The sequence below is a fragment of the Gossypium hirsutum genome, chromosome A07 (genome assembly GCF_007990345.1).
Source record: "Gossypium hirsutum isolate 1008001.06 chromosome A07, Gossypium_hirsutum_v2.1, whole genome shotgun sequence".
Taxonomy (NCBI): domain Eukaryota; kingdom Viridiplantae; phylum Streptophyta; class Magnoliopsida; order Malvales; family Malvaceae; genus Gossypium; species Gossypium hirsutum.
The window spans coordinates 45,454,072-45,478,375 of record NC_053430.1 but is presented as its reverse complement, the minus strand read 5'-3'; the positions used below and the strand labels follow the sequence as shown (position 1 = coordinate 45,478,375).

The following is a 24,304-nucleotide window of genomic DNA, read 5'->3' as shown; positions in this document are numbered from 1 at the left end:
ACTCTCTCCACAATAACATACTGCTACTATTGGTGGTAAATTGTGTAATTCCAAAGCAAGTTGGCTATTTGGTTTTGCCATTATAGTTGGTGTATGTGACATTTCCCAAATTGAAGCACGAGTGATATATGAAGGATTCTCTCTAGCTTAGAAAAAATGTTTTCGCAAGATGGTGACCAAAAGTGACAATGCTTTGTTAATTGACTTAATTGGAAGTGATTATGTGGCTAATAGCAAGCTTTGGGAGCTGTGATTAATACATGATTTATATAAGCAAGACTGGCAACTCAATTTTGACATGTCCCGGGAGATCATAATAGACTGACAGATTGTATGGCCAAAGCTGCTTCTAGTGATCTTAATAGGTTGTCGATGTTTGAATATCTACCTGCTTATCTCGATCTGTGTTTGAAGATGACGCCTACCGAGCATTAGAAGTTATAGGCCTTTATCAAACTAACTGTAATTAGTTCTTTGAACTTATCTATCTTTATTTACCAAAAAAAAAAAGAGTAGGTGATATCCCTTGCAAGTCATAACCCAAAGCAAAACATTCTGCAACCTTTTTATAATTAACATTTCATTCAATTTATTACTAGACTATTAAGAATAATGTATTTTTCGTTTCAATAAAGTGTTTTATATTTATTTAAATTTACGCAAAATACAATTTTTGATCAAAATTTTTTATTTCACAATCTTAAATCTTTAGCAAGTACTAATATTTTGAAATTTTTTTCACGCACCTAAAATTTCAAGTTTTCTAGCTAAACTTTTACAATCAAACTTAGCTTATCTTCTTCAAGATTGTTCTTGATGAAATATGAATTGATCATTAATAATATTTTATTTTTGTTGGACAAAACACGTTAGTAAACAAATATAAATCCCTGATTTAAACAATTAAATAAACTAAGATATTTGGAAAACCAAAAATCGAATAAAAGGAATTGAGTTTTACTAGATGTTGAGGCATGTTTTTACAGTTTCCTTAAGACAGTAGTACCTTTGCAGTGATCAACAACAAAATGATTGCGACAGTAGTACCTTAGCAGTGATCAACGAACAAACATTGCATTCCTTTATCATGGAAACATGAAAATAAGAAGTGAAAAAGAGAAGAATTTCTAGGAGCAAAATAAAATTCCATAGAATTTCTATGTGCGTGTATACGTGAATTCTTTAATTTTCTGTATAATATCTGTAGGCCTTTTTTGGGCCAAATCGATCTAAAAATTTCAGATCACCCATGTCATGTAGCCCGACAGGTTAAGACCTACACCCCTTGCGTGCGCTATAAGATTTTAAGCTTAGTCATTCAATTATTTTTTAAGTGGGTTCTCATTTATACATATCTCACACTTGGTATTTAACCAATATGGAATATAAGCTTTTCTTTTCCTCAACAAATATTCATAAGTGGCTTACTTTAAGCATCAATTTCTCATTTATCACTCAACCATTTTGAGCATATGATATACCGTTATAAAGGTCATATGGAGTAGAATATAAAATCATAATTTTATGATTCAACTCTCCACCTTTATCAATAGAAAATATGCTTCAAAGTTTTCAAAAATTACAAAATTTTCAACAATTTTAACTATTTAATGCAATTTTTTAAATATACATTTACAACATAATTGAATTTTTTTATGTACAAATTCCAGACTTGATAATTATTCTTCCTCAAGGTTATCAACACTAATTAAAAGTAATTTTAATAATTTTTAATTTATAAATTATCAATATAAAATTAATTATTATTTTATAGCATAAAAATTTGAAAATGACTCATGCAAATTATAGCATCTCATTATTCTTATTTAAATATTTTCGGTGTCACAACCTTGATCTTGAATTTGAATGGTTAAAGGCCTCCACGAATGATAGAAAATAATATAACATGCAACCAAATTTGTCTAATGATGGGCGTGATAGATGGAAGTTGGATTGTGATTTCAAAAAAAATTTAGTTGGGTTTATAGTAAAAAGGAGTTAATCAAAGGCCACTCCAATAACATGTAGTAGGAAATGTGGAGAGAGTGCTTAAGGTTTTGTAAAAGCAAATATACATTTGTAACTTTTTATTTTAATTATTTCTTATATTTAAAAGTTTTGGTAGAAATATTTCAATCATTTAAAATAGTCTAAGATTTTTTATGTTTTCAAAATAAGTTAAATATTAATATTTAGATATCAAAATGATTTAAGTACATGAGTAACTCAAGAATATTAATTTTGTTTATGTTTGTTATTTTATGATTTAATGTATATATAATTTAACATTTATGTAAATTAATACTTTTGCATTATATGTTTTTTAAATTAATAAATATTTAAAATTATAATATTTTAGAGCTTATAATCAACATTAAAAATAAATATTTTAATTTACATTTTACAACAATTATCTTTTTTTTTCAACTAAATTATATAATTTTTTAAATCAATTGTTTAATTAAATAATATATTAACTTAGAAAAGAAAAAGATAAACCACTTATAAAGAATTTGTTTAAATCACTCCTACTTGACCCGTTTTTTAAAAACCCTAAATAAATCTTTTAAACTAATTCATTCTCTCCATTCTCCTCTCCTCAAACCCTAAAAGAAACAGCAAAGGGGCGCTGCTTGCACTTCCCAACAATGGTGAAAAGGAGCAAAAGTAAACAAAGCTCCATTCTCTCAAATTTCTGTTTCTCATTTATTTTTCTTAAAGGAAGTATTTCTTTTATGGTTATGTTTATATGATTTTGTAGAGAGCAAGAGCAAGAGGGTTTCACTCAAGCAAAAGTACAAGGTTATAAGAAAAGTAAAGGAGCATCACAAGAAGAAAGCTAAGGAAGCGAAGAAGTTGGGATTGAACCGTAAGAGAAAGGTTGAGAAAGACCCTGGCATCCCCAGTGATTGGCCTTTCAAGGAACAAGAGCTCAAGGCTCTCGAGGCTCGTCGAGCTCGGGCACTCGAGGAATTGGAGCAAAAGAAAGCTGCCCGAAAGGAGAGGGTATTGTTTCAATATCCTTTTCACTGAAAACAAATTCGTTCTTTATACACTTTTACTTTTTTTTTGTTGGGGGGGGGGGAAGTGGCGGCGGCAGGTATTTTTTAAATTGGAATATTTCATGGATAGTGGTGTATTGAAGGAATGAGTTTGATGCCGAGGGGCAGGTTTAATTTTGAGTTTTAACACGCTCTCTAGTTTGTAGTTGATTAAGCCCGTTAAGATCATGTCTATATGATAACCTTTGACTTTTCCATTTTTGTTTTCAGTAACTTATGTTGCTTTCCACTGTCAATGTTGATTTTTTTTTATGGTTTAAGTGTTGTTATGATTCTAAATGTTATTTGAAGTTTCAATTGTTTACTTTTGAACTTTTATGATTTCCAGGCAAAAAAGAGGAAGATGGGTTTACTAGCGGATGATGACAAGGAACCTATTGAAGAGGGAAAGGGAATTAATGATTCTATTGGAACTACTAAACCCCGGGGTAAGTTGATATTAAGGTAAGAGATTGATTTGCTCTTGGTGGATGGTTCAGATATTTTGACGTTGTCTTCTTATTTGCAGATAACTCAGATAGAGCTTTCTACAAGGAGTTGGTTAAAGTCATTGAAGCATCAGATGTCATTTTGGAAGTCCTAGACGCAAGAGATCCCCTCGGTACTCGTTGTATTGATATGGAAAAGATGGTGATGAAATCTGGTCCTGATAAGCACCTGGTGTTGCTTTTAAATAAAATTGGTAAATTCTATATTTCACTTTCCCTATCTACTCAATGCTTTCCCTTGTGAGATGAATATGTCAACCTTAAGAAATTCTGGGCATCCTCCCTCTGTCTTAGAGATAATATGTTAAGTTTAAGGAATTTCTAGGCATCCTTCCACAGTTCAAATTTCACACAAGGATCATTCCACTTAACATCTGGATGTATTGTTGGATTTTGCAATGTCACTGTATCTGTATGTTCTAGCAAATATTAGGGCGTTGCTTCTATTACTTTTTCTCCTTACGTTTTTCTTTTAATTTTTCCTTGAATCTTTACAATGAAACCTTGCATTTCAGATCTTGTTCCTCGAGAAGCTGTTGAAAAGTGGCTCAAATATCTTAGGGAAGAGTTACCAGCTGTTGCCTTTAAGTGCAGCACTCAAGAACAGAGATCAAACTTGGGATGGAAATCTTCTTCAAAGGCAGCAAAGCCTAGCAATCTTCTGCAAACTAGTGATTGTCTTGGAGCAGAAACTCTCATTAAATTGCTGAAAAATTACTCAAGAAGTCATGAGGTACATTCAATTGTTGTTTTGAGGCTGCAATATAATTTTCTCTCATTGTTGATTCTTAGCAGTAATTCCATCCTTTATGTTAGATGCTCTTCTTGTTATCTGCCTGTTCAAATTCATGACTTTGAATCCCTTGTTGTAAAACAAATATCGATGCCGTTGTGTAACTTATTTTTGCAGATAAAGAAGTCCATAACTGTGGGTGTTATTGGCCTGCCTAATGTTGGAAAGAGTAGCCTAGTTAACAGCCTGAAAAGATGCCACGTTGTCAATGTTGGTGCTACTCCAGGGTTGACAAGATCAATGCAAGAGGTTCAATTGGACAAGAATGTAAAATTATTGGATTGTCCTGGTGTTGTTATGCTTCGATCTGAAGGGAACGATGCATCAATAGCTCTTCGAAACTGCAAAAGAATTGAGAAGCTGGATGATCCAGTTGGCCCAGGTATTTCAACCAGTGAAATTTGTGTTTCACATAGCTGACTGCAACTATATGCATTAAGGCATAATTTTTTGATATGAGCTTAGTTGGAAATTGGATAATTTTGGTGTGAATTATTGAAAGAACTACAAGCTAGACTTTCTGCAATGTATATCTTAATAGGAAAGGTTTTGAAATTACTATATCTTTTCTAATGCCATTCATGTCATAGAAGATGAATAAAATTGATTATGATGTGGGTGTGCTAACTTTGTCAGAAATATGCTAGAGGGAATATAGGAGAAATAAATATGAGACTTAGGTCCCAAGTTAAGATGAGAATGTAAACAAGTTGTGGAATTACACTGACATCAAATCCTTCTACATAATTAAGATTGATTAGTGAAATATGCTGCGGCATGATAATGGAAATTGAAGTGCATTGCTTGTCTGGGCTGGAATCTGTGAATAGGAGATCATTTAAGTATCCCACTATTGGTAATATCTTGACAGAAATGAGGTAGCAATACTAATTTGTAATTCTCCTATGTCAACAATGCAGTGAAAGATATTCTCAAGCTTTGTCCTGAAAGACTCTTGGTAACAATATACAAGATCCCTGGCTTTCAATCAGTTGATGAATTCCTTCAGAATGTTGCAACTGTAAGGGGTAAGCTTAAAAAAGGTGGTATAGTGGATGTTGAAGCTGCTGCAAGGATCATTTTGCATGACTGGAATGAAGGTCTGTGTGTCAATACATTTTCTGGCGGGCTGTTTTACCTGTCTTAACTTAGAAAACCCGAAAATGGATAAAATTAATTGTTTACTTCTCTAATTTATTTGGTATTCTTCAGGTAAAATTCCATATTACAGCATGCCTCCTGTTAGAAATCAAGAAGACCCTTCCGAGGCGAGGATTGTTACTGAACTTGGGAAAGAATTCAATGTTGATGAGGTTTATAACACTGAATCTTCATTCATCGGAAGTCTCAAGTCAACCGATGATTTCCATTCTGTTGAAGTTCCTGCTAGCCACCCTCTCAAGTTTGATGAGGCTATGCTAGAGGTTTGTAATTGCTCTTTTAGGACTCTTTTGTGGTTTAATCTTAGTTTTGCGTGTTAATAGATGGAACAGCTTGAACTAATGGTGTTATATAAATCTGTTGGCTATTTGCGCACCACAGGATAATGCCCAACCCTTGCAATCAATTGAAGGTGATGAAAAGCAAGAAGATACCTCTGATAATGGTGTTAATGATGAGCACATGGCTTCCGAAGAAGAAGATGCTGAAAAGGCAAAGTCAAAATCTGCCTCGAGCAGGCAAAATGAGAAGCTGTTTGCGGTAGAAGGCATGCTGAACACAAAGATGAAAAGAGCTGAGAATAAGAGAAGGAAAAAAGCCAAAAATAAATTAACCCCAGGGGATGATGCTATGGATGATGATGGTGATAATGATTATGACTTTGGTGTGGATTATGTTAGGGAAAAGAGCAAAAACTAGTGGAGGAGTTCCAATGTCAGGTGTTGAAAGTTGATGAGTTATGAGAACTAAACATAGAAAATTTATGCAGACACTGAAGGTGTTGGATCCATGCAGGATGAGAAATTTTGTTTAATCGATGTAATTCCTTTCAATGCTGTCACTTGTTAAAGCGTTATTTAATGAATGCTTACATACTTTTTAAGAACCTGAACGTATAAACCTGAAAGTTCATTTCTTTTTGTTGAATATAAAGGGAGCAGAAATAGATTCAAACAAAAAGGATCATGGGGGATTAAACACCCTGGATATTATATATATTTGGTACTGTATCAGATGAAAAGTGTGAAATACAAATAGAGATACTTTGGCACTATTCCTTTTTAGTATCCAGCCCAGGGTCTGTATTAGCAGCAGCAGGGTTGGCGGGATTATAGGAGGATGGGGTTGTAGAAACTCCGTTATTGGCAGTTGAGGGCGAAGCTTTAGCTGCAGCCCCATTGTTTGCAGTGCCACCACTGCCCATCGATGTACTTAGGGAAGTAGATTTCGGAATCAGCCCCTGTGCCTCCAATGCCTCGCGTGCTGCTTGCTCTTTGGCTTTTTTTGCTCTTTCCAATATCTCTTCCTGTGTGCATGAATTAAAGGGGATGTCATATTTTAATAAATCATCAAAATGAATGAGAAAAATGCAGCAAATTTGCAGATGAACGATTTCAATTCCAACTAAAAAAGAAAAGATCCTGATGCCCAATTTGTTATTGCATTTACTCAGAAAATAATGGTTCATCACTATGTAAACCGACAAAGGTCAGTTTCAAAAACGATGTAGTAGTTGTAAAGTTGAATTCTAGCTTGAGCCTCCAATAACTAACTAGAAGTGGAATTCAGATAATACAACTTGCTAGAATTCAAGTTGGTGAGAAACTGTGGCCATGCAGTTCATGATGAGGTTAAGGGAGAGGGTGGGTTACTGGAAATGCCATTGATACATTATATTTGAAAACCTGAACACCATAATTTTCCTCAAAAGAAAGAAAAGGGGTCTCTTTCATTAACTCTTCCTATTGTAAATGAAGCAAAAATAATACCAGCATCAAAAGAAGGCATTTAAAACAAATGACGACTGCAATTTCGTAAGGCTTCCAAGAACAGATGTCAAAACATGAAAAGAACCTTTGACTCCTCCCATTTAAATACCTTCAAATTATTGTTATTTTCCCAGTAAGGTTTGGTTTGTAAGCGATAGAACCAGTCACTTTGGGCACCATAACATTCTGATTCAGAAACACACATAATGGCCAAGCAGAACAGAACTGTATTAGAGCCAAATTTCAAATTCATAAAACTCTCCACTGGTGGCGTTTGTGCTTTAGCAAATAAGCTATTCCAAGAGCTATGAAATAAACCCAGCAAAGTGAACATCCCCCCCCCCCAAAAAAAAAAAAACAAGAAAAAAAGAAAAAAAGAAAGGGCCACGACATGAATCATGAATTTATCAAGGATTAGATTCAAGAACAAAATCTGGTTACCTGGAAATCCTGCACTTGCTTTTGTTGCTCAGCCTGCAACCTTCCAACAACACTCAAAAACTCCCCAATTGTGGACTCTATTCTTTCATTCAATGCTTCGGCTACAGCCTTCCCTAAGAAAAAAGCATCCAGCACATTCCTGCTTTCATTATCACCTGCAATAAGAAGTATCCCACTCAGTTTCACAAAGAAAGGAAGAAAAAGAAACACACAGCTACAGTGTCTTATGGGGTTGGGTTCATTCCTTCTTCTCAAGAAACACTCAATTTAACCTTAATCCCACAGGTGCACACAATTGTAACCATGTTTATACCATTAGGTCTTGTTAATACTTATTTTCCAGCAAGATAAAATCCCTGCTTCATTACTCCAACTATAACCAGCTTAATGATGCTATCTTGATGAGCTCTTCTAGCATTTCGACTATCTTAATGAGCTCATTAATGTTATCACGTTGTAAATAGAAAAAAAAAATTAGGGATTTATTCATGTATAAATACACCCTCTACTGTATATTTCCACTACAAACACACACAGAGAGAAATTCTCGATTAAAATCAAAGTTCACGAAGCAAACACAAAATAAACCCAGAATAGTAGGATTTTTGAATCCCAGAAGCCACTTGGCAATGATGGATTTGAACACCAAATAAAAAGAAAAGGGAACTAACACCAAGAAACTGAAAAGGAACTAGACCTGAACCAGGAGCACCACCTCGCCCAGTGCTACTTCTGGAGATAACACTACTTCTGTGAATCAGTCTGGGGCCACCAAAGCTAAAAATTGTAAGACAGAGATCTGAGGAACATAGCTTAGTAGGAGGAGGCACAAGAGAGTTACATGGATTGATACAAGGCTTGGTTTGAATCTTAGATTGTAGAAAAGAGGGGAAAGTAGAAGTGGGGATTGAAGGTGAAGCCAGACCGCACATGCTTACTCTCTCTAACTTGCTCCTCCTTTCTCAGTTGTCAAACTTCAGCTTCCATATTTGATATTTCTGTACTTCGTTTTATGTCTTTGTCATCAGAAGAATGTAGTAGATTTTCTTGCAAGAAAAATGGGTTTGGGTTTTGGTGTTTAAAAATCAAGCAGACTGGGCTGGGGGGAGCCTTTGTTCTCGGTTGGTTGATTCTTATATTTGATAAACAGCCCTCTCCTACGGGCTACGGCTCTGCCACATCCATGGGTTCCACCTACACAATACATTTTGGCTAAAGAATAAAAATCCATTTAAACTCCTATGGCTCTTTACTATTTACTACAATATATTTGTAATATTTTGAATATATTATTAAAATTTAATTTTATGCGAGAGGATGGTATGTATTAATTGAAATATATTTCATTTTATTAACATTTTAATAAAAATATAAACATTTATTAAATAAAATGATTTAATGTGAGATTAAACTATCATCATAGTTTTATTTAAGTAAAAAGACTTTTCCAGTCCTTTTCAATTTCAAAATTGAACAATCGTTTTAAAAAAATAGAGTAATTTTGTCTCTGTTAATTTTGAAAGTAAGCAACTAAGGAAAATTAATTACGGCGTTAATGTTTTTCGTCAACTGTACATGATTTTGATTGCTATAATAACAAAATTAGCCCTCAAATTTTACACATTCTGTCAATTTGGTTCTAATTTAAGAAATTTATTCTGTAACATTTGTATAAATGTAGAGGCTAAATTTGTTAATTTTTTTAAGAGTTAAGGCCAAAATGACAAACTATATAAACCTTGAAGGCTAAATTTGTTATTATACCAATTGATGGAAGACATTAAAGTCATGGCTAATTGTTCCTAGTTGCTCACTTTCAAAATTGAAAGGGATTAAATTGCTTCAATTTTGTTGAGAGTGACTAATTTACTCAAATTTAAAATTGAGAGGGATTAAATATATCTTTTTACCTTTTATTTACAATAAAAGTTAGGAAAATACTGTAAAAAATAATATTTTTATTATAAATATCTTATTAAGTGGATGTCCATCATGACCAAGATAAAGTTTTGATGTACTTTAAATTCTAATAGTTATTAGAATTAAATCTCTACTTCTTTTATACTTCTTATGCCTATAAATAGAGACTCTAATGAAGCATTGTAATCACTCCTTTTGATCAATAAATTACATTCTCTATTGCTTTCATATTTTATTTGTTCTTTATTCTTTCCATCTCACTTTATTTTATAATGAAGAATTAAATCTCTATTGCTTTCGTGACCACACGGATGGCCACATAGGTGTATGCCGATTCACAAGGCTGTGTGCAGTTAGGAATTAGGGTTTTTGGGAAAAATTTGGTGCCATACAGTTGTGTGTCCGATTTGGGGATTTTTGTTGATTTCCACATGGTCGTGTCCCCTGGGTACACAAGCGTGTGTGTTTGGGAACTAGGGATTTAGTGATTTGGTGCCACACGACCGTGTGGCTAATTTGGGGATTTAGGGATCCTACATGGACGTGTGTTTTGGACACGACCGTGTCTAGTGGGCATACGGGCATGTGAGACCCTCACATTGCCGTGTATGCCCTGCACTCTATTTTAGCACAAATAGACAGAGTTACACGACCTGTTCACACAGCCATATCCCTGACTCACATGGACGTGTGCCTCTGCCATACGGCTGTGTGCCTCCCTCCACAGGGGTGTTTTAACCCCCATAAGACGCAGGTTTTTCCACCTGACCGGAGCACACGACCGTGTGGTCCTAAGGCATTTATTTTTTTGTTTTGTGTATGTTTTTTACCTAAAAATGTGTCTGTGTGTTTCAACCCTTGACTAAGATATAGTAAGGGTAGTTAAGACTCTAATCTGGGTTTTGGCTTATGTGTTATTTGTGACTGATTGTGTGAGATGTCTGATTCCGAACTCGGTTAGCTGAGTGTGTGTGCATATCTGTTCTGTTTAACTGACTGTTGATGTGTTCATTGTTTCTGTGAGATTGTATGCATATATATACTTGCATAAAGTAAATTTTTGGGTTGGTTGTGAAGAGAAGGGAGACTGATTCTGATCTGATCTGGTAGTTCTACTGTAACTTTTTCGTACAATTTTTTATCGCACTGTACCGCATGTATATCAGTTTTACTGCGTACTATTATTTGATCTGGCAGTTTAAACTGCAATGTGTCTGTACAACGGCCTACCGCATTGCATTGTACTGAATATATGCTAGCTCTACTGTGTATTACTATCTGAGCGGCTTAGTCCACATTCATGGTGTGTAGGGTTGGATGGGCCTTTCGAGGTCCTAATTGGTGTGTTTGGTTGGATGAGCTCTTACGGCTCTTTTAAGGTGTGATCGGGGGATGGAGAGGTTTGTTAGCTGGATGGGTGGGTTTTAGTACTTGACTGCATTCATGTGCATCTGTTTGGGGTGTAAGACTATCTGATTGTATTCTATTTGTCTGAATAACACATTTGTGTTGAGTATTCTGTGTGTACTTGGTGTGCTCTGACTATTACGTGTGTTGCGGTGTTGGTTCCGTATTTGATTTCTATTTCTGCATATGTCTATAATATGTTTTGCTTTTGAACTGCCATCTAGGGTTCACTTCTGAAATCTTTTGTTAGCCGTTTGAACTCACACTGAGCTCGTGTAGCTCACCCCCTTTAGTGTTTCTCCTTACAGGTAAACTTATGATTTTTTTACCTAGACTCAATATGCGGAGGTCTCGGACAGTATCAGTTGAAAATAATTTATCAGTTGTCTTTTTAGTTTTCATTTTGATTTACCATTTTGATTTGTAGAGTTTTATAAAAATTATGGTACTAGTTCTGTTTTTGAATTTCACTCGTAAATCTTGCGTTGTTCATAGATTAAATTTATCTATAATTTTTCTGATTAAAATCTAGAGGATTAAATGTTCTTGGCTCGTAAAATGATAAATATGTTTGAAATGGTATTTAAGATGATTTGTTTTGTAAAACTTTCCTACGATCATTTCGGTGACCAATGTGACCTCCGAAATTCGGTCTAAACTTCTAGGCCAGGTTTAGGGCGTTACTTTTAGTGGTATCAGAGCTAGGTTTGTAAAAACTTGGTTTGTGTTTCTATGTATCCGTGTGTGCACGTGGTTTTTTAAATTTTTTTTGGGAAACTTTACCATAGTAAGTTGAAATGATTTGTGTTTTGGAAATGATTTACGAAATGAGGTGTTTGAGACTCCGAAACTGGTTCAGGTGGAAATTCAAAATTGTGATACTAGAAATGTAGATTTTTGCATTTATTTTGTGTTCGTTTTCTGAAAATGTAGATATTCTAAGTTAGGCACAAGATAGATATGGATTCTGAAGGTAAGCAAGATTACGAGAAGCCGTCTGCTTCTCTGGGACATGTGCCTGTTCTGGAGTCGGAGGACAATGCGATTCCGCCAACTTCAGGTAGCGATAACCCAGAGCTTGGTATTGAGGCATTGACTCAAGTAGTGAGGGAAGTGCTAGAGGAAGTGTTTGAGGCTAGGATAAGGGGGACTAGTGAAATGCTTCAAGCTAGGTGCGTAGATTGCGGGAAGAAAAGAGATCGCAGTCCTCTAAGGTTGGAGCCTCGTTCTGCAAAGCGTGTTAGAACGCATTTGAGTGGCAAAAATGGTTTTGCTGAGTGTGCTGGTAGTAATGTGAGTGCTCCATTTTGTAAGCATTGTAAGAAGCGTCATCTGAGCAGTTGTTGGAGGAAGGCAGGAGCATGTTTTTGATGCAGGACTACAGAACATCGGATACGGGAGTGTCCTCGACGACTTTGAGTCAGGTATGGTTGTGAATGTTTCGATGTTTTGATTAGAGCATAATAATTGTGTGTGATAAGATTAATGTGTATCTACTTCAGTGGTTAAGTGTTCGGGGTGTGTGTTTGAGGTCTTAAATTTGGTATGTTACCATTCGAGTTAGAGTGTGCAACAGGAGCGTAATGGTGTAGCTTGTGTTATACCACTGTTTTTTTGAGTTGGAAATTTCGAGGACGAAATTTTTTTAAGGAGGGGTGAGTTGTAACGCCTCAAATTTTAGGGTTAGAAGTTTTGAGTTTTATGGTTAGGGTCAGTGTGAAGGTTGCGCTATTGTGTTTAGTTACGCGTCTAAGTGACAGAATGAGCCTGCTGGTCTGGTGGATTAGTGAGTGTTAGTATACATCAATGTTTTGGGTTCGAGTGATCATGTGTACGTTTTGGAGCAATTTTTTTATTTTGTTTTGTTTTTTTTGTTTTAATTTAAAATATATAATTATTCATTTATTTTTCTTTCTCCTGGATGTTCTCATCTTCCTTTTCTTTTTTTTTTTATTTTTATAAAATTTTCAAAAATGGTTTTATTTGGCTGATTTCGGGAATTTTGCTCCTCCATCATTGAGTTAGTGCCCGGGCATCTCTGATTGCGAATCATGTGTGGGTTTCATACCTTTCTAATTTATCTATGAATTTCGATACGACTTTGTGAAAAGTCAACAATTTTTGTGTGTGTGTTTGCAAATCTATTATTTTTGAAGTTGTACCGTTGTTTTATGCTTAGAACCTATTAGTTTTGGTATAATTTCGAGTTATTGAGGGCAAAAAAGTGCTTCGAGGGTGAAAACACATTTTTGAGGCTATTTTAGGTGGTTTCGTGACCACACGGGTGGCCATACGGACGTATGCTGATTCACATGGCCGTGTGTAGTTAGAAATTAAAATTTTTGGGCAAAATTTGGTGCCACACAGCCTGGCCACAAGGCCTGGCCATACGGCCATATGGCCTATTTAGGGATTTTTGTCAATTTCTAACAGCCGTGTCCCCTGGGCACACGAGCGTGTGAGACCCTCATACTGTCGTGTATGCGTTGCACTCTATTTTAGCACAAATGGACAGAGAATTACATGGCCTGTTCACACGACCTTGTCCCTGGCTCACATGGGCGTGTGCCTTTGCCACACAGCCGTGTGCCCCCTCCACACGGGAGTTTTGACCCCCACACGGCCTAGGTTTTTCCACACGGCTGTGTGGTTCTAAGGCACTTATTTTTGGTTCTGTGTGTGTTTTTTTATCTAAAAATGTATTTGTGTGTTTTAACCCTTGGCTAAACTTTAGTGAGGGTAGTTAAGACTCTGATCTCGGCTTCGACTTATGTGTTATTTGTGACTAATTGTGTGAGATGTCTAATTTCAAACCAGGTTAGCTGAGTGTGTGTGCAAATCTGTTCTGTTTAACTGACTACTGATGTATTTATTGTTTCTATGAGATTGTATGCATACATATACTTGCATAAAGTAAATTTTTGGGATGGTTGCGAAGAGAAGGGAGACTGATTTTGATCTGATCTGATCTGGCAGTTCTACTGCAACTTTTTCATACAACAGTTTATCGCATTGTACTGCATGTACGTCAACTTTGCTGCGTACTATTATCTGATCTGGCAGTTCAAACTATAACGTGTCTGTACAGCAGACTACAGCATTGCACTGTACTGAATATATGCTAGCTCTACTGCGTATTACTATCTGAGTGGTTTAGTCCACATTCCTGGTATGTAGGGTTGGATGGGCCTTTCAAGGTCCTAATTGGTGTGTTTGGTTGGATGAGCTCTTATGGCTCTTTCGGGGTGTGATCGGGGGATGGAGAGGTGTGTTGGCTAGATGGGTGGGTTTTAGTATTTGACTGCATTCATGTGCATCTGTTTGGGGTGTAAGACTATCTGACCGTATTCTATTTGTCTGAACAACACATTTGTGTTGAGTATTCTGTGTGTACTTGGTGTGCTCTAACTGTTACGTGTGTTGAGGTGTTGGTTTCATGTTTGATTTTTGTTTCTGCATATGTCTGTAATATGTTTTGCTATTGAACTGCCATCTGGGGTTCACTTCTGAAATCTGTTGTTAGCCGTTTGAACTTATACTGAGCTCGTGTAGCTCACCCCTTTTAGTGTTTCCTCTTGCAGGTACACTTCCGATTTATGTTGGTAGACTTAGTATATAGAGGTCTCGAACAGTATCGGTTAAAAATAATTTATCAGTTGTCATTTTAGTTTTCATTTTGATTTACCATTTTGATTTGTAGGGTTTTATAAAAATTGTGGTACAAGTTCTGTTTTTGAATTTCTCTCGTAAATCTTGCTTTGTTCATAGATTAAATTTATTTATAATTTTTCTAATTAAAATCCAGAGGATGAAACGTTCTTGGTTCGTAAAATGATAAATATGTTTGAAATGGTATCTGAGATGATTTGTTTTGTAAAACTTTCCTACAATCACTTCGGTGACCAATGTGACCTTCGAAATTCGGTCTAAACTTCTAGGCTGGATTTAGGGCGTTATATTTACGATGTTGATTATAAAATAAAAAATCAATAAAGACGTTTAGAAGTCTGTCTTTCCAGATTTGTTGCATTCTCCGAAGTGAATGTAAACATAAAGAAAATAAAAGATATACTCATGGACCACTAAAAGTGGGAACATAGTAATAAATAAGAGAACAATAAGAGTTCTCAAGATAACTCTTTAAAGGGTAAATATAACTTATGTTATCAATGTGATATGAAATATTATTGGCCACATATGATATTTTGTTTTTTTTAATATTATAGATAGATAGTATTTATCTTATTTGGTACTAAAACAAACAAATATTATTTCAATATTTGATAGTACAAAATTAGTCGAAAGCTCTAGAAGAGCTAATATATTAATATCTTATGATGGTTAATTTATTGGTTTTAAAAGATATTTATAACGGATCTTATATTAAGATTTTAAATGAGGAAAACATTATATTTCATATGAATTACTATTGCTATAAATATCTATTTTGAAAGGATGAAAAAGGGAGGATTGAGTTATTGATTACTCTTGTTATTAAATTGAATTGATTGTGATTATCTTCGTGATCTTCTTTTGTCATCATCCCTATTAAGGGGTTGAAAGCAAAATATTTGACTGTGAAAGATCTATTTATGAGCAATAAAATATGATAATTCTACCTAAAGCTCGTTATGGTTGGATGCACCTGAAGTTGCAAAAGTTTTTTTTAGATATTTGAAGATTTTGACATATTCCCTGAAGCAAATATTGCATATAATTGTTTGGAAATTATATTTATTTTGTTGACCTAGTGACATTATAATATTCACATTGATTTAGACATTTCCAGTAGTAAATATCATAATAGCACTTATACGTAGATACAAAGTAAATGGAATGATAATAAAATTATCAATTTGTTACAATTTAGTACAATTGAAACACATATTAAAGTAAACCAGAAGTTTACTAATACAAATGCATGTATTACTTGGCATGACCAGTTAGACTATCCTAGATCATATATGATGCGAAAATTAATTAAGAATTCATATGGACATTCATTAAAAAACCAGAAGATTCTTTAATTTAAAAAATTCTTATTAGTTGCTGTTCTCAATGAAAATTGATTCTTAGACACTCACTAGTTAAAGTTATGATTTAATGTCTTGTAATTCTAAAATGAATATGGGCCTATTCATCCACCATGTGGATGGTTTTGATATTATATGATTTTGGTAGATGCATCTTCAAAATAATCACATGCATTATCAACTCGCAACCTGTCGTTTGCGAGATTGATTGTTTAAATGATTAATTTCATATTATGTAGTTAAAACAATTTATCTTGCTAATGTTGGTGAGTTTACATTCCAAGTTTTCAATTATTATTGCATGTCAGTTGGGATAAAAGTTGAACATCCTATAGCTCATGTTTACACACAAAATGATTTAACTGAATTGTTTATCAAATGCCTCCAACTAATAGCTAAATCATTACTTATGAGAATAGAACTTTCTATTTCAACATGAGATTGTATTGATTTACATGTTGTACGCATCAAGCCAATAAATTATAAATACTCCCCATTACAATTGATTTTTGATCATGAGCTAAATATTTCCCATCTTACAATTTTTGGATATGCGGTATATGTTCTAACTGCTCTATCACAACACACAAAGATGGGTCATAATAAGATATTGGGAATGTATATTTATATGAGTTTCCTTATAATATTTGAGCTATTAATTTAAGATTTAATTATGACATGAGTTGTCAGTTTTCCCAACATTAGGGGGAGAGGATAAAAAGCAGGATTAATAAAGTACTTGAAATGAATTATCAATGTTTAATATCCTTGTACAAAGCAATGTGAACCAGAAGTTCAACAGATGATTCATTTTACAAATCAACTGCCAGATTCATTAAATCTCACATACCAGTTGAAAATGCTCCAATACGAATTAATGTCCTAATAGGACAAACTGTTAGTGCAAAAGAAAGTAATTTATGCCTGAAGCATGGAAGATCGATCGGTTCCAAATATAAAAGTCCTCGTAAAAGGAAAAGAGAAAACATTTAAGATAGTTATATAGTGGAGACGGGGGTTTCTGAAGAGACCTATGACATAACTAATTATAAAAATTAAGAAGAGATTCAGCTACTTAGAAGTGAAAATGAAAATGATGAAAATAAAGAGATCTTAATAAGTTATGTCAATATGAGAAAAAGATGGAACCGGAAAAAAAAATGTAGTTGTCGACAACAATTTTGCTTATAATATTGCTATTGAAATAATAAAAGAAAATGAGGATATTGAGCCTAGATCTATTGAGGAATGTAAAAATAGAAAAGATTGGAAAAAATGGAAAGATGCAATTTAAGCAGAATTGAATTCACTTTCTAAACGTGAAGTTTCTGGACCTGTAGTCCAAACACCTAAAGGTGTAAAACCAGTAAGATATAAATGGGTATTTGTATGAAAACAAAATGAAATTGATGAAGTCGTAGGATATGAAGCTTGACTTGTAGCACAAGGATTTTCACAAAGGCTCGACGTTGATTATGAAGAGATATATTTTCCTGTGGTGGATGCAATCACATTTAGATATCTTATTAGTATGGCAGTACGTGAAAAACTTGACAAGCATCTAATGGATGTTGTTACATCCTATTTATATAGTACACTTGATAGTGAAATTTATATGAAAATCCTTGAAGGATTTAAAATCCCAAAAAAGATATAGAGTTTATTGAGAAAATTGCTCGATCAGATTAAAGAAAAGTTTATATGGATTAAAAGAATCTGGACGTATGTGGAACAATCGTCTTAGTGAATACTTGTTAAAAAAAAAGGTTACAAAAACGATCCAATTTGGCCACGTGTCTTTATAAAAAGGTTTGGATCAGATTTTGTGATAATTGATGTTTATGTTGATGATTTAAATATTATTGGAACTCCTGAAAAGCTTCAAAATACAACAAATTGTTTAAAGAAAGAATTTGAGATGAAAGATCTTGGAAAAACAAAATTTTAACTTCGCTTACAAATCGAGTGTTTAAAAGATAAAATTCATGTTCATTAATAAACTTATATGGAAAAGACATTAAAGAAATTTTACATGGATAAAGCACACTCATTAAGTACTCTGATGTTGTACGATCATTAGATGTGAATAAAGATCAATTTCGTCCATGCAAGGATGGTGAAGAGTTTCTTGGTCTTAAAGTACCATATTTAAGAGTCATAGGAGCATTGATGTATCTTACAAACAACACAAGAACTGATATAACTTTCGCTGTAAACTTGTTAGTAAGATTTAGTTCTTCTCCAATATGTAGACATTGGAATGGAATTAAACATGTATTTAGATATCTCAGAGGGACTATTGGTATGGGGTTATTTTATTCAAATAATTCAGAATCCCTATTAGTTCACCATGTTGATGCTGGATACTTATTAGATCTACATAAATGTCAATCTCAAACATGATATTTATTTACATATGAGGGTACTGTCATATCATGGTGTTCAACAAAGCAAACATTAGTTGTTACTTCTTCAAATCATGCAAAAATAATTGCAATGCATGAGGCAAGTTGAGAGTGTGTTTGGCTAAGGTTATTGACCCAACATATCTAGAATATATGTAATTTGCTTTTATAGGAAACGATGCCAACTACTTATATGAAGATAATGCAACATGTATCAATTGAAAGGTGATTATATCAAAGGTGACAGAACGAAACATATTTCACTAAAATTATTGTTCACCCATGATCTTGAGAAAAGAGGTGATATAAATGTTCAACAAATTCGATCTAGAGAGAATTTAGTAGATCTTTTTACTAAGACATTGCCAACTTCAACATTTGAAAAACTACTACACAAGTTTGGAATGCGTCGGCTCAAAGGTGTAATGTAATTTTGCCATTAGGAGGAGTCTAAAAACAAGTTGTACTCTTTTCCTTTAACCAGGATTTTGTCCTATTGGGTTTTCCTGGTAAAGGTTTTTAACGAACGAGGCGGCTTGTAATAGAAGATTGTGTATTCTTTTTCCTCCATTAGGCTTTTTTATGCCACAGGATTTTTCCTAATAAGGTTTTAACAAAGCACATTATCTATCAATAGACATCCAAGGGGGAGTGTTATGAATATCTTATTAAGTGGATGTCCATCATGATCAAGATAAAGTTTTAATGTACTTTAAATTCTAATAGTTATTAGAATTAGATATCTACTTCTTTTATACTTCTTATGCCTATAAATAGAGACTCTTATGTAGCATTGTAATCACCCCTTTTGATCAATAAATTACATTCTCTATTGATTTCATATTTTCTTTGTTATTTATTCTCTCCATCTCTCTTTATTTTATAAACAAATTTCTAATTTTCACCTAAAATTTCTGAAAATATTGAGATTTAAATAGTATTAGATACTTGTTTGTGCTAATAACAAGTATAAATTACAAAATAAATGAATTTATATGAAGTTTAAGTAAAAAATTAATAGTAAGTTGTATATTATAAAATTATTTAAACACTACATAAAATATAAAATTTAGACACTACAACCATTATCGTTTTTTTAATAAAATTTGTAAATAATATATGTGAAAATCACTTACTTTATTAATATTTAAATAGATATAATTTATTATATTTATAAAAGAAAGTATTTGTATTCATTCATATGTAAAAGTTTTTCTTTTAAATAATAAAAAATTAAAACAATGATGTAATTTCCTAAAAGCATAATGTGGAAATTAAATAAGAAAAATTTATTTTCTTAAGTGATTACTATAAAAAATATAGGGACTAAAGTAATTAATAATATTAACATGTATTTTAAATTATGGGGACTAAATGAAAAAATTGAAGAGGCGAAAGGCTTTTTATAAAAGGGTTTATGTTGAGTATAACCCCTCCACTTTTCCCATATATAAAAGGCATTTCCTTTCTTCTTTTTGTTGGAAAAATGAAAATAAAAAACATGAGTTTGCTTCTTCTTTTTCTTTGTTTCATTTTGTTCTCTTTTAGGTTGACTTTTAAACCAATTTCCCTAGTTTCTAATGCAAGAAAGATTACATTTTTCTAAATAAAAAAAATTAAAACAAGATGTTTTTGTTGCCGAGTTTGGTGTAGATATATCATTTCTAGATAATAAAAAGTTGAACTTTTTTATTTTACATTATAAATTGATGTGATTTTAGGGTTTGATGAGTTATTTTTAACTTTAACGGTTAGGCTCCAAAGTCAATGGTGTTGTTTAAATATATTGAAAATCTTTATATTTAAAAGATATTTTTATAGAAATTTAAATATGTATATATATATATATATTATATCTTATTGTTGCATGCAATTATATTGTTTTGTGATTTGTGTTGAGATTTTAGTTTAAATTTTATTTATAATTTAATGCATGATGTTTAAAATTATTTATCATTTATTGTTATTATTATTAATGGGAAGAAAACTATATTTAAAACTTAATTAAAAAAAAAGAACTAAATGTATTATATTTTATGTTTTACTCAAATTCACTTTTATAAATTTGTATTTTAATTGAATTAATTTCCAATTCATATTTAATATATTTTTTAATATTTTGTAGCTATTTTTAATATTGACAATATGATAATGGAATCTACTAATGAAACTAGAAATGAGTTCATTGATTTAACCATAATTTTATTTCATCTTTGAGGAAAAATAATGTATATGTCACTGGGAAATTGAATGCTTGAAATTTTTAGTAGTTGCAATCAAATCTTATGTTTATTACAAGTTACTCTTTTTTTATAACCCTATTAAATAAATTTTATCTACCCATAGTTTAACATAATGCTCACTCTTTCAACCATAATTTTTTATATTTACCTATATATATATATATCTTATATCTAAATATAAAGATTGTCTAGCATTAAATTTATTTTAGCATATTTTAAGTGTTTAATTTTAATAATTTTCTTCATATATATTCAAAATATTACAAATATATTATATTCTAAATAATTTATACACATAATAATTTCATGCATCGCATGCGTAAAAAAACTAATATATATAATTTGCATCTAATAATGTTTTTATTGATGATAAATTAATTAAGTCCCTCTATTAATTTTGACTGCGTTAATTATTAAATTATAACAAATGATAACATGTGATGATGACACGTGGCATACCATATGAAATCGGTGCTAATAATATATTATCACATCAAAAAATATTAAAAATATAAATTAGAAAATATTATAGAAAATCTTTAAATTTTTTAAAAAGTGATGAAAATTTTAAAAGAATTATAAAAAATCATACGATTGAAAAAAGAAATGTTCACATTTTTCCTTTCACCTTCCTTCTTTTATTTTTCCTATGCAAACAAAGTTCGAAAGAATCTTTCCATTTCTTCTTCCTTATCTCTCTAATTTGTATCTTAAAGTTGGCTCACCACTAAAGCATCATGGTCACTTATTTTTTAAACTCAGGTTTTAGTCGTCAAAGATTTTCAGAGAATAGCCCAAAACCTATCATGTAACACCTCAAAATCCAATACAATAAATAGTAACATTCCTGGACTTGATATAGTGAAATATAAAAGAGAAATTGAAGATAAATTTTATAAATGAAGCATTAAAAGATTGTTTTGGACTTGATATGGTGAAATATAAAAGAGAATTTGAAGATAAGTTTTATAAATGAAGCATTAAAAGATTGTTTTAATTCTTAGAAGAAGAAATTTGAGAGAATGATTGTGAATATGAAATTTTAGTATAAAGGATCAAATTGTAAATTTTCGAAGAGTTAAAAATAATAGTGTAAATTGACCAAAATGGGAAATGTGAGCTATTAGTGACAAATTGGGATAAGAATAAATTGGATTGTATGTTATTGTGATAAAAAAACACTTTTGGGACCAAATTGGAAAAATTGAAAGTATAGGGACCTATAGTGAAAATTTCCCAATGATGAAAGAAATGAGCTAAAAAGGATTATAAAGCGATTTACGATCAGTATTGTAACTATGTGTAAGGAATAAGGACTTATGGGATTGAATTGAATAAAAAATAAAGTTTAGTGACTAAATCATAAATTTCCCATTTTTTATCAAAAAAGGTCCTAGAAACTATGAAAATTTTTGGGTATTAAGTGCATTTATTGAAATAAAGAAAAAGTGATAAGACAAAAAGGGGTTAAAGTACAATTTTTCACAAAAAGAGAAATATTATTTTATGAAATATTAAGATATTGAGATTAATTTGGGCCATTGGATGTGTTTAAAGATCAAAGACTCAATAAAGACAACACATTAAGTAGATATTTTTACTAAATTTTGACTTTGACTATAACTAGTTTTTTAAATAAAAAAAAAGAGAAGAAAAATATAATTTTTTTTAGCTCTTCCTGTAACACCCTTCACTCATATCAATGTACGACAAGAACGAAGGATGCTGCCAAAACACTTCCTTAGCTCGTGCAAAAATTTTCTTTTAAGAAACATCATTTAAATGCTTAATAAAAAATTCCTTTAAAAACATTTTTAACATTTAGAAAACTTGAACACATTTTAAAAAAATTATTTTAGAATATTTATTAGCGGTTTGAAGATCCCCAAAACTTGAAATAGGGTTTCAAGGGCTCAACACGATCAAAACCTAAGTTGTACAGGTGTAAGGGTTGCATGTCTCAAGACTTGGCCTATAAACCTTGATACTTAAACTTAGGTGCAAAACTGTAGATATTTGACTTTGATGTTTGTAAGTCTCAACACTTAGGTACACGTCTCAAGACCTTGGACCCCTGGAGTAGAAATTGGTTGAAAAACAATTCAAATCAATTCTAAACTTCATCAAAACATGCCAATAAGTTCGAAATTAATTTAAAAACCTATTCAAAACTAAATTATAAAAAATTATAATCATACAAATGCTTGAATAGAGTAATGAAATAGAAGCTTATAAAAGAGATATTAAAAAGGGTTTAACTTTACAAATACAATTTCAATTCTAATAAATGTCTTTGGGCACATGCCAAGATTCAAAACCAATTACAACGAAATTAATGAATTACAACCTCAGACTCAAATGGCGATGTGATGCTCCCAGGTTAAGACATCACATCTCCTTGAAAGTCCAAAACTTATGCGTTTTAAACAACTAACGTATGAGCTTAAAAAGCATAGTAAGTATCAGTGGATAAAGTTGCTTATCCTATCCTTATTAAGGTTGAGTCCCTTTTATGGATACTATGCTAATTTCATGCAAGCTCATTATAGTACTACTCATTGGTCCATTTTGGTTTACAAAGAGTAAGGGCTCAACTTACATGTTGATGGTTTGTTAATCAATTCATTTAATGGAATTCCTATTTGAGACTAATATGTATAGTTCCATAGTCTCTTGACATGTTCTTTATAACATATATATTATATAGCAAATGCTTCCTATATGAACCATGCACTTCATTTTCATTTCTTCAAACTAGAGTATGCTTGAATCATCAATTTCCTTAATATCATTAAGGTAAGTTCACTAGGCCATATACTTTTAGAGCACATTAATCATATTAAATTCTTATCAGCCTACCTATTCATGTACTTTCTTTTCATTCCACTTAGTTATAACTCTTTTATCTCCTAAAACTACGTTTTTGATTTTAACCATTTATATTCATTCTCACCATCTATCATCATCCTTTCAATTCATTATCACTCATAGTAAACTCTAGTAAAATATGACTCAGATACACGAGACTCCTCCACCACACCAGTGAGAACTGAAGTGCTAAACTATAAGATAACATAACATATCCCTTCACCACACTAATGAGATCATGAGAGCATAACTACACTACACCAAGATGCACATAAGTGTAAGGCTCGAAGGCGATATAAATTACACACGAGTTCAAAACCTCTAATAGAACTCCAAACATGCTATAACCCCTAATTGGCATACCAACCGTATCCTAACATTTCACCAAGTCTACTAGGGAACATTACAATTATAATTAACATATATCCATTAAGGCCATTAAATCTTCGTCAAAGGCAGCAAATCCTAGCAATCTTCTGCAAACTAGTGATTGTCTTGGAGCAAAAACTCTCATTAAATTGCTGAAAAATTACCAAGAAGTCATAAGGTACATTCAATTGTTGTTTTGAGGCTGTAATATAATTTTCTCTCATTGCTGATTCTTAGCAGTAATTCCATCCTCTATGTTATGTACTTCTTCTAGTTATTTGCCTGTTCAAATTCATGACTTTGAATCCCTTGTTGTAATACAAATATCAATGTCATTGTGTAACT

General features: G+C 32.4%; 2 protein-coding genes across 2 annotated transcripts; one reads left to right on the top strand and one right to left on the bottom strand.

Moving 5' to 3' along the window:
• Nucleotides 1–2,526: 2,526 nt before the first annotated feature.
• On the top strand, nt 2,527–6,390 carry LOC107955237 (guanine nucleotide-binding protein-like NSN1). The gene is made up of 9 exons (XM_041118122.1): nt 2,527–2,667; nt 2,762–3,006; nt 3,391–3,490; nt 3,571–3,744; nt 4,066–4,283; nt 4,461–4,725; nt 5,264–5,443; nt 5,556–5,767; nt 5,886–6,390. Exons 1-9 carry the CDS (start codon nt 2,649–2,651, stop codon nt 6,201–6,203), a joined length of 1,731 nt encoding a protein of 576 aa, XP_040974056.1. The 5' UTR covers nt 2,527–2,648; the 3' UTR covers nt 6,204–6,390.
• Nucleotides 6,391–6,452: 62 nt separating this feature from the next.
• On the bottom strand, nt 6,453–8,905 carry LOC107955238 (uncharacterized). Its single transcript, XM_016890972.2, has 3 exons — nt 8,412–8,905; nt 7,715–7,869; nt 6,453–6,810 (listed from the first exon to the last, which is right to left on the bottom strand). Exons 1-3 carry the CDS (start codon nt 8,644–8,646, stop codon nt 6,556–6,558), a joined length of 645 nt encoding a protein of 214 aa, XP_016746461.2. The 5' UTR covers nt 8,647–8,905; the 3' UTR covers nt 6,453–6,555.
• Nucleotides 8,906–24,304: the final 15,399 nt, after the last annotated feature.